An 11,638-nucleotide genomic window follows, 5' to 3' on the forward strand; every position below is an offset into this window, starting at 1 on the left:
AAAAAATTCTGCTATTGTAGTGGGACAGCAGCCAGTAGGCAAAAAGAACAAGCAGTGTTTACAGGAACAGGCAACCGGCCAGATTGGGCCTAGGCCATAGTTTACTAACCTTGATCTAAAAGATACAATTGTTTAGAACTTCAGATTCTTATAATACTTCATTTAAAATTTTCCAATTAGCCCCAGTTTTTTTTTCCTAACTCTTCAGTCAGCAAATAAAGCTTAAGACAACTAGAGTAATCCTCATGTACCCTTATGTTACTAACACAGTATGAGTTCTCCCTAGTTTTCAGTTATTCTTTTTGTACATACCTATGTTTGTGGTTACATATAAACACACATCTAAATTTCAGTTGCTAACAGCAGATCAGAATGGGTTTAATTTCTTGGATTGTTGATTACTCTGTTAACTTTTAACCAAGAATCCTGATAATTTCCTAATTCTAAGCCAAAAAGTCCTGGGTTTGTTTCACATTGAAAAATAAGCCACTTATTTTCATAAGGCATATTTAAAGGATTTCCACCTTCTGCTATTTGGTTTTGAACTCTAAATCATGTATTAATACTATAAAACTGTCTCTGTATGTAGTCACAGTGATTTACTTATTCCAGGAACAAAACAGTAAGAAAGTTAAGATTATAAACAAGTTTGCAACATGAATATAATAAGTTTCAATATTTTGTAAGGAAACAAAGCGTATGCTGTTAAATAAAAACTTATTTTCATAAGTTGAAATTCAAGGATGTAAATATTATTGCTTAAATGTTAGAGTGCATTAAGTCAAATACAAAAATTGGTTTTTCTTAAATGCATAATTATTTATTGCCATGACAAATTATTTGGTCCAGAGTAAAGCTATATTCAGAATGAAATCTGCCCCTTAAATTTCACTAATAACGAACTATCTGTGCAAAATAAAGTGCAAGCAGTATAAAGCTGAAATCTTTCTTCCAGAATGAGTAAGATTGATTAAATGATAAGACTTTATATCCACTGCACTGTGTATTTTGAATGTTTTTTAAGCATCTTCTCATGACTGAACCTTCTGTTTCATTGTTCCCGATTTTAAAGTAACATATAATGGTTAAAGTCTCTTTTTATGATAGACACTATCCATTCTCTAACTAAAGGTTAGCCAATGTCATCTTGGGATCTGTTGAAACCATATTATAAAAATTAGCTAAACAGTTTGGTACATTAAATGAAAATGTCATTTGTATAAAAGGGACCTTTTAAGTTTTACATAGCATCATAACAGCTATAGCTATTACAATGAAGTATGGTTAACAGAAGCCACTCATTCCTAAGTAGAATGTATATAAAGATTTACTTTAATGTCCTCTTGTTCCAGATAAGCCAGGAAAGTATTTGGGGCATCCCTTATCATTTTAAGAGTAGCTAGCACAATCCATCTGCACAAAACTTCCTTGAAAAAATTAGCAGTGCAGTGATTCCAAAGTGATGAAGGTATTTGAAGAACAAAACTGACTTGAATAGTATGGAAATCCAGATCAGTGGACAGATACCTCAACTGAATTTGTTTTAGGTGGTATATAAACCAAGAAACAAACTAGAAAGTTGAAATGGAAGGAATAGACCAGTGCTTCATAAAAAGAATGGCTTACCATAATTATAGATATTAGCAAATCAAGACATCGTTTTAAAGTGTTTTTTCTTATAATGCCTTTGTCTGATTTTGGTATCAGAGTAAATAGCTAAATAAAATGAGTTGCAAAGTGTTATCTCTTCTTCTGTTTCTGAAAGAGAGAGTGTAGATTTGATAGTATTTCTCCTGTAAGTATTCAGTAGAATTTACCACTGAAATCATCTTGGCCTGTAACCTGCTTTTCTGGAGCATACCTGTTTCTTCCCTGAGCTTTCCTAATCTTTATCTTACAGTGAATTCATCTGTTTCATGTAAGTTGTTCAGTATATGGACCTAGAGTTGGTCACTCTATTTTCTGATTATCCCTTTAAAGTCTGAAAGGCTGTAGTGATATCCCCTCTTTTACTTCTGGTACTGTTGATTTGTATTTTCTCTATTTTCCTAGTCAGCCATCTATAGGCTTACCAATTTTATTGATCTAAGAGCATTTTAACACAGTCAAGATAGTTTTGCTAGAAACTTTCTCTTACCACTGGATAAGAGTAGCTAATTTTTGTTGTTGTTGCTAAGCAAGCTGTATGCCCAACGTGGAGCCTGAACTCATGACCCCGAGACAGAGTCACATGCTCTACCTACTGAGCCAGCCAGGTGCCCCAGGAGTAGCTAATTTTTAATTGTGGATCACCTTTCACCTTTTCACCTTTTTTTTCCCCAGAACAGTCCTAACTTTCATGTGAATGGTTAGTACTTCATTCTGTTTAACACTTGAACACTAGGACCTGAATTTATGAAAAATTAAGTTGGTTTAGATGGAATACAGGCGATTTAATTCAGAGGATCTAAAATTTTAAGTACTGCTCTTCTCTGGGCAAAACTATGGATTTATATGGGTCATCTTTGTAACCTGAACGCAGGCATTCGGGTATTTGCTGGTTTGAGGCGATACCTCTACCCTACTTTTGTTCTAAATTAGAGTCCTTGGACCTACATCACAACCACCTGGTATGCTATTTAAAATGGTGATTCCTAGGCCTTACTACAGGACCTGTTAAATAAAAATTGAAAGTATGGCTCTGAAACTTCGTTTTTAATGAATTCTTACAGTGAAATTACAGAACCATTATTATAAACTCACAAGGGGAAAGAAAGGAAAAGTTGGTATTTGAACTTCTAGATTCCAGGTCTTCTGAGGAGAATAGTTATAGTAAGGCCCTGATCATCATGAGTATTACTGACTTAATTTTATATTACTTTTTCAGTTGTCTCTCACACTTGTGAAATTGTTATGTGTTCACCCAATTTTACCAATTCCGTAATTAACAAAAGAAATTCCAGTTAGAATGGTCTTACCATCGCTGTAGTTAAAGCCATGCCATTAATACTTAATGCCACATTTCTTAACTACTATGAATTCTGATTTCAGTGAAATATTTTAAGTCCCCTATTAATGTTTACATTGCATCAAATTAAGATTAAGCATAAAAGCAACATGCCAAGCCAAATTACAGCAAAGGTTTACATGAACAAGCAATGATAGAAGTTTTTATAATCCATCAAATAATTAGTGAGTTTTTAAAAAATCAGTATTTATATGCACATAATTAAATGCCACTTAGAAAATCCTTGAGGGTCAAACCACTGGCTTATTTAAATGTAAATATATTTGAGAGTTCCCATGGCAAAGTCACCACTGGGGAAATTGTGCAAGATAAACTGAACAGTTACACAAAGGACCTAAACAGTACCATTAAGGATTTCTAAATGTATTTTATTATGTACTTAGAGTAATTGGCCATGCTAATGTTATCAAGACCAAACTGCAGGCAAGACTGGTTAAGAACTATGCAGAAAACCTGAACATCCTATCTTTACTCTCTGTACATTCACAGCATCTATTTTTCTTTTCAAAACAACCCTTGCATCAAATGCTGCTTTCCACCAGCTCTTAGTATTCCGTGTTACCCTTCAGAACAAGCAGCATTAAAGATAGTACTGGCCCCTGTGATCTATATTTAGTACTGACAGCACTATCAAAATGAAACCTAGACAACAAATTTCTTTTCTCCAGACATGCTATTCAGTGGCCAGGATATTTCTAAAGCAGCATGAGAAACCTTTCCCCTTGGTCATCTCCATCAAACTCAAATGGGTTTGCTTATGGGAATCCAGAGCTAGAGAGCTCACCGATAAACAGCCTTACTGTTCAATATATATACTCTGCTATTCGGTCTAATATACAAATATGATGATGAAGATTTGAAAATGGAACCCTGTCCAGTACTATACTGGCACTCCACAGGGCTACTGATCATTTGTTTACAAAGGAGTCACGTTATGTTCAGTCTATTTATGACAAACCTATCATCTAGACAGATTGATTCTTTGTTTTGGCCACTATCTACAGCAAACACTTAAGAGCCATAATCATTTGTGCTCTGGGCCAGGGTCCCTGGTCAAGTCACGAATGTTCTTCAGTACTGCTGCTGAATGATCTGCTCCGGATATGATTTCTAAGTTGCTCTATGAGTTCAGGATTCTGTTGCTGTATCTGCTGAGCAAACTGCTGTCCCCTGGAGTAAAGAAGCAAAGTGGTATGAATTAGGGAACTTGCATATCATACCCATGCAGACAGAACCGCAGAGGATGTGGGTATTGCTCAAAGGGAACTTTTTCTATAAAAACCAATCTAAGGCTCCTGATTTTAGGATCTTCCAGCTACCAATACCTCCATATAGCATTATTACAGTTCAGTGTTCTTGATAAGAAATGAAACAACCATGCTAAAAAGTGACTTCCTGAAATCAAGGTGAAATCCAGCCCCCCTAATGCTTAACCACAAACAACCAAAGGGCTGAACAGTACATGCTTTCATTGCAGGCGCTCAAATATAATACAAGGAATTTTTCTTCTCACTATATGATAGGTGTCACATCCATTTTGGTTACATATATGTTAACTAACATAATTGATTTTTACAAAGGCAAAGAACTTTAATACAAATTCCTGAGTATATAATCTTCAAGAGTTACATATCGCTATAATCGTGCCATGTAAAGATCACTGTAAAAATGCAATCTTGTAAGTAGGGTTACATGGTTGCGATCACAAAAAGCAAATGGTCCTTGTGTCTTCATATAAAATTTCCAGGGGCAACGTGACACACAGATGCAAAAATCAATTCAAAAAGCAGAGAATCTTAAGCAATGTGGATGGAAGTGAAGGTAGTGTGCTTAAGTAATGAGAAGTTCAAAGAGTTCCTCTGGTGATGACATGCATTGAAAAAGTTCAAATAAAGTAGTCACCTAAATTGTCGGGACATTAATATATGGAATATATCATTTTTAAATATATGAGTGTACCTAAATTAGTACATACTTTAAGTAGATATTTGACTTTCATCTACATCCTTGAATAACTACTCAAATCTGCTGGAAAACTTTTTCATGGGTACAGATCTGAATTCCTGCCCTTCAGTCTGAAATTCCAAGTTATGAACTTCTTTAGATTGAGTAACAATGAAGCCACTGATACTAATAGTCAAAGAAAAAAATTTTTAAAGAAAGTCCTGGTCCCTTCACTTTAGAGACCAGCTATCAAACAATTTTTTTTACTATTTCTATTTAAGTAACACTTACGCTTGGATGAGGCTAGACAGGTCAGTTAGTCCCCCAACTCCAGCAGCAGGTCCCCCAATAGCATTTGTCATCATTCCTGACATTCTAGAATAGGCAAGAGATACATCACTGGAATGAGTATATTCTTTAACAAGTAGGATACTGGCTAAGGAGAAATGAGTTAAATATACTCGTGCTGTGTAGGAAGTCAGGCCAAATGTGAATGGCTCCAAGTTCTAATTGGCTGGCATTTATCTACCATTTACCACTTATCACTTTGGAACTGATGTGTTCAAATTAGGAACCTGGCAGCTGGGAGGGAAAATATACTTACAGCTGCTGAACTTGAGGATTCTGCATTAAACTTGCTGCCTGGAATTGAAAAAGGCATCTCCCATTAAAGGCAGTTAATATTTAAGGATCTTTAACCAAGATTAAAAAAAAAAAAACAGGAATGAAAGCTAAATCATGTATGTTTTAGCATTGTTAAGAGTTTTAGTGTACTTTTTTTTTGAGAGAGAACACACGTGCATGAAATGGAGGGGTGAGGGTAGAATCCCAAGCAGGCTCCATGCCTGACACAGGGCTCGGTCTCATGACCCTGAGATCATGACCAGAGCCAAAACCAACAGTTGGACGCTTAACCAACTGAGCCACCCAGGTGCCCCTAGTTTTAGTGTACTTTTAAACAAAATGAATGAATGTAAAAAAAGAGGAAGTACTAGGAAAAAATGGCATTGAAAATACATTGCAAATGGGATGCCTGGGTGGCTCAGTCGGTTAAGTGTCTGCCTTCAGCTTGTAAAACTTTCTGTTTTGAAAGCATATCAGTTTTTGGTTTTGGTTTTTGTTTTGCCTTAAATGTTCATGTAACATTTAGTCTAAATCTTTTGTAGACAGTAATTTTGATTTACTGACCCTACATGAGGTGTTGGAAAAAGCCATCACTTGCTTTCATTGCCATAAAGAGAACTGTCTGACTTACTTGCAAACAATTTATTAACTTTCCTCAAGTCTTGGTTAGGATTAGTGCCTCTGCACCAACACACAAGTACTGTGGACATTACACAGAAAAAGCAGAATTTATGAGCTATAAAGAGAAAGCCTTTTGTTTCACAGCCCTTTCAATCTGATTCTATAAAAGCAGTTCATCCTCTTCTAGATTCTAGGACCTAGAGGAAATACAGAGCAGATCCTAGGGCTTTTCTGGTCGCTTTTAAGTAAACAGTCCTCTAGTTGCCTTTTTTTTTTTTTAATTTATTTGAGAAAGTGAGAGGATGAGTGGAGGGACAGAGGCAGAGGGAGAATCAGACTCCCCACTAAGCAGGGAGCCCAACCTTAGATTTGATCCCAGGACCCCAGAATCATGACCTGAGCCAAAGGCTGATGCCCAACCAACTGAACTACCCAGGTGCCCCCCTCTATAGTCACTTTAAGTTAGAAAATGACCTCTGGTTCAGTACTGCACATCTTATTCATTGTAATAACCATATACATAACACTTCATTTATAGGCAAAGCGTTTCCCCTCCCCAGCCTGGACCTACTTCGCATGGACCAGTTGCACCAGAAGACAGAGGCACAACTGCCTGTTCTTTTTCACCACAGTGCTTCTGTGCCTCTTCTGCCAGCAGGCTGCACAAGAGTCAGGGGTACAGGAAAGTTGGTGACTGGTACTATCTCAGTGGTTTTGCATTGGTGCTCTTTGGATGTACAGATTGTTTACAACTACTCGGGGTCTCTCCTGGGGCTCTCAGGTCCTTCAGAAACATCTCCCACCCCCAACCCTCTGGGTATTTCTCATCTATCCTCTGAGAAGAGTAACTTACTCTGGATGGACACTATGACTTTCCCTTTAGTCCCAGGTTCTTTGTAGTCCTCCTCTAGAGACTGTTACAGTCATGTCACCTTCCAAGAGGCCTTTCCGGGCAGATCACACTGGACTAACTTCTGAGCACATGTGCTCATCTTGGTCCACAGAAAACACCCCTCCACTCCACTGCTAAACCACACAGTCTTCTATACCCAACAGGTCAGACACCAGCCTACTGAGGGCCATCTAGAAAGCTCTCTGAGTGGGCCAGAAAAGCCCTCTCTGTGGGCTTCAGAGGAAGGCAGGCCCCCTTCATTCCCTCACATACGGAAAAAGGCTCTGTAACTCCAATAGCTTTCTCCACAAATCCTCTTACTGTCTATCAACCTCACTCTCTTCACAAGTCGCACAGTATGTTTTTAACTGCCGCCTTCTGCAACACTTCACTTTGGTACATAACATCTTGAGGGCTAAGACAAATCTGAAACTAAAAAAAAAAAATCGATTTTCACATCCTACTACAATAGCATAATCTGAGGCCTGGAAATAGGTAACAATGCTAAAAATGTCACAAAACCTATGAAGAGACCAACTTAAATGTGATGGGCTCAATCCTGAGACATGAGAAGAGTTAGTGAATTATGTGCAAGTCAGCCAAATAATTATCTCTCTGATAATTAAAAGCAAGTGGTGGCTTTCCCAACACCTCATTTAGAGTGAGTGATTCAAAAATTACCTACTGTCTACAAAGATCTCAACTACCAATTGTAAACAGCTAATTGCTACAGACCTAATAATTGTTTAAAAGACTTCTTTATCTCACTGAGAGTGAGCCATCTGTGCATTTCAATTCAATGATTCCATGGATGCGTGACACATTTTTTTGTAAGAACCAAAGAGGAATTCAGGTGGTACTGCTGCCTTCCAAGGGCATGGCATGTGGTGGAACAAATGGTTCTCAACCAGAAATAATCACTGAAGGAGGTTTATATGCTTGGGTAACTTCCCAAGTCACTAAATCAGAGTTTCCACAAACTGGACCAGAACAGGTGTGTTTTTAAAAGGATCCAAGAGTCATTTTGTTGTTTTGAAGGACAAAATACATACATCTGAGGATTCTACTAAAAGTTCAAATAAACTCCGGATCGAAAGTAAGCAGACCATGAGAGGGAGGAGAGCTTAGGGTACCATGAAAAACTACTCAGACTTCAATTATTAAAGATCTTCCTAGGGCTACTTTCATGGAAAAGAGTTGTTTTAAAACTTTTGTAGATATGCAGAACCCTTTGCCAACTGGATGAAAAATACAGTTCTCCATAGAAAAATGTATACGTGCACGTATATAGAAAATTTTTTATACATTTTCAGGGAATCTGTGGGCTTCCTGAAGTCTCTCCATGGCTTTTTCACAAAAAGATAAAAAGGTTAAAAACCTGAGCCAGAACATTGTATCCCCACTCTACCACCACCATCAACACAAAAACTCCAGTATTTATTTCTAAAAGTTTGGGAACCATAAAGTTCTATGGAAAACAGAGCCAGAGAGCAGAAAAGGAAATAATACTCACCATACTAATGAAGGCTGGATTATTTATTAAGCTAGCCATGTCAAAGCTCAATCCAGTTCCTGTCTGTAAAACAATTATAGCTGAGAATTATTCCAACCACTATAGTTTGATTATAACAAATTGAGAATGACAGAAAATATTTCCCTCATCTGCCATTAATAACTTACAGGACTAGATACCTCTCTTAACTTCTGTTCTGCTATTTTCAGATTTGACTTATAAGAATCATTCTCAGGGTCAAGATCTAATGCCTTTTGATAACTTGTAACTGCTTCTTCAAATTTATTTATGGCAGTGAGGGCCAATCTGAAAAGAAGAAAACATGAGAGTAGAAGATATATGATTAAAGAACATCAGAACATCACCAATAGTCAAACATCTATCTCGGTATTCAATTTGAATCCAGATTACGCTTACTTGATTCACTGTACTAGGATTCAGGCAAATATCACGAGAATTCCTTCTAATTCCAAGATTCTGTAAGTCTGGACTCTCTCCTTTCTACTTGCTGACAACTTTGGCCATCCTATAAGTCATGAATTTAATGCTAAGAAATGAAACTTACCTACCCTTCCAATTGTAAGCCTCATATGTCAAGTAATTGCCTTATGAATGATAAAGATCCGCAAAGATGTGAGCTAACAACCTGTGGCCACTGTAACTCCATGATGCTAAAACCATTTTAAGGACTCTGAATGTCCTGCTTTCTTCCATCTTCCTAACAAAGGCACTGAGCCACAATAAATATCAACTTGCCATTAAAAAAATAAAAAATAAAAATGGGCGATGGATTATCAGTGGACATGTAAAGAAGACATGTTAGCTGTGAAGTAGATAAAATTAGCATCTTTACAACCCAATGCATTTTTATCCCAGGCACAGATCAAAAAGTTCATTATTTTGTTATTTTCTACCTAGGTAGAATTTATCAGAAAATTACTTAAGAACTAATACGATATTGGCATATATAGGTAGATAGTATTGAGGTTTGTTTATAGTATAGACTTGTTTTTAACAAATTACTCCACTTCTTTCTTGGATGACTTAGCGCCCAGATGTCTGATCAAGACAGAACACAGTGTCTAACCACAGAAAAGTTCTCAGAACCTAATTCATTTTCTTCTTGTCAACAATGAAAGATCTTTGCTCAGAGTCCTCAATGGATCAACAATCAATAGATATTTACTGAAACCCTACTTCATACCAGACAGTATTTTATAGTTCACAATGAGAAAGATGAAAGTCCTTGAGTTTAAGAAAATTCCATCCTACCTGGAAAGACAAGTAATAAACATGCAAATAAAATCATAATATTAAGGAAAGGGGGAGCTGCTCAAAGACAGCCACAGTGAAAAGACCTGAGTGATGAGTAGAAAGCAGTTACATGAAAAATCAAAGGAAGAGCATTCTGAAGAGAAGACATGGTAAACACAATGGCTCTGAGAGTGATGTGTTTGGTATACTTAAGGAACGAGACAAAAACTGATAAGGAGAGAGCATAGAAAATAAAGTGTGGAAAGATGATGTCAGGGAATAATGAGATGCCAGATCATGTAAGACCATGGTTTGGAGTCTGGATTTTATTGTGGTTGCAATGGAGTGACAGATCTGATTTATGCATTAGAACATTCACTCTGAGGGCACTGTGGTTAAACCTCTGACTCTTGATTTTGGCTCAAGTCATGATCTCAGGGTTGTGAGATTGGGCCCCATGTTAGGCTCTGTGCTGGGTGCAGAGCTTAAGATTCTCTCTCCCTCTGCCCCTTCTCCCTTCTCCTCTGCCTCTCTCTCCCCATCTCTTAAAAAAAAAAAGAAGAAGAAAAGAAATAATAATCACTCTGGCTTTTCTGAAGATGATCACCATGGGTATGGGCAGAATGGCAGCAGGGGGACCAGTTATGAAGCTACAGTAGTAACCTCGGTAAGAGACAGTAATTTGAACTAGGTTTAGAAACAAGATCACATTCACTGCTTGAATTCAAGATATATATGGAAACCAGAATTGACAGAGGATTTGCTGATAGATTAGTTGTGCCAGGCATAAGAATGAAGAATGACTCCTAGGCTTCTGACCTTTTGGTACTGGGAGGTGAATGATGGTACCATTTACTGAGATGGGAAAGATTTAAGAAGGGAACAAAAGTTCTTTGTGGAGGGATGCCTGGGTGGCTCAGTTGGTTAAGCAGCTGCCTTTGGCTCAGGTCATGATCCCAGCGTCCTGGGATCGAGTCCCACATCGAGTCCCACATCGGGCTCCTTGCTCAGCAGGGAGCCTACTTCTCCTTCTGATTCTGTCTGCCTCTCTGTCTGCCTGTACTTGCTTTCTCTCTCTCTGAAAAATAAATAAAAACTCTTAAAAAAAAAAAAAGTTCTTTGGGGGGCATATTAAGCTTTTATTTTTCCTTTTTTTTTTTTAGATTAACATATAATGTATTATTTGCCCCAGGGGAAGCTTTATTTTTTTATTTTTTTTAAAGATTTTATTTATTTATCAGAGAGAGAGAGGGAGAGAGAGCGAGCACAGGCAGTCAGAATGGCAGGCAGAGGCAGAGGGAGAAACAGGCTCCCTGCCGAGCAAGGAGCCCCATGTGGGACTCGATCCCAGCACGCTGGGATCATGACCTGAGCCAAAGGCAGCTGCTTAACCAACTGAGCCACCCAGGCGTCCCCCCAGGGGAAGCTTTAAATGCCTATCAAACATCAAACATGAAAAGCAGTTGAATATATGAGTATGGAGTTCAGACATGTAACTTAAGAGCTGCACCTTCATATACAGTTGAAACTCGTTAACAACAGTAGTTATATTCTATAAAGAATATAACAATAAATTAGCAAATACTGAACAACTGTTCCTCGAAGGAATAGAGGACTGTGTTCCTGTGAGCTTTTTTTTTTTACTTGACAGTTCAATTTTTATTCTTTTTTTTTTTAATTTTTTATTTTTTATAAACATATATTTTTATCCCCAGGGGTACAGGTCTGTGAATCACCAGGTTTACACACTTCACAGCACTCACCAAATCACATACCCTCCCCA

General features: G+C 37.5%; 1 protein-coding gene across 2 annotated transcripts in view; it reads right to left on the reverse strand.

Moving 5' to 3' along the window:
- Positions 1–2,679: 2,679 nt before the first annotated feature.
- The window catches only part of SGTB (small glutamine rich tetratricopeptide repeat co-chaperone beta), a 48,261-nt gene continuing 39,302 nt past the window's right edge, over positions 2,680–11,638 (reverse strand). The window contains exons 6-10 of one of the 2 annotated variants that reach the window (XM_059417981.1): positions 8,781–8,907; positions 8,602–8,664; positions 5,556–5,593; positions 5,243–5,326; positions 2,680–4,177 (exon numbers count right to left, since the gene is read on the reverse strand). In XM_059417981.1, coding sequence (XP_059273964.1) covers positions 4,066–4,177; positions 5,243–5,326; positions 5,556–5,593; positions 8,602–8,664; positions 8,781–8,907 — 424 coding nt within the window. In that variant the 3' untranslated portion in view covers positions 2,680–4,065. Of the gene's footprint in view, positions 4,178–5,242; positions 5,327–5,555; positions 5,594–8,601; positions 8,665–8,768; positions 8,908–11,638 lie in introns of both variants that reach the window. The other variant, XM_059417979.1, reaches the window with a different exon arrangement.

This window comes from Mustela nigripes, chromosome 12, assembly GCF_022355385.1.
Source record: "Mustela nigripes isolate SB6536 chromosome 12, MUSNIG.SB6536, whole genome shotgun sequence".
NCBI lineage: Eukaryota > Metazoa > Chordata > Mammalia > Carnivora > Mustelidae > Mustela > Mustela nigripes.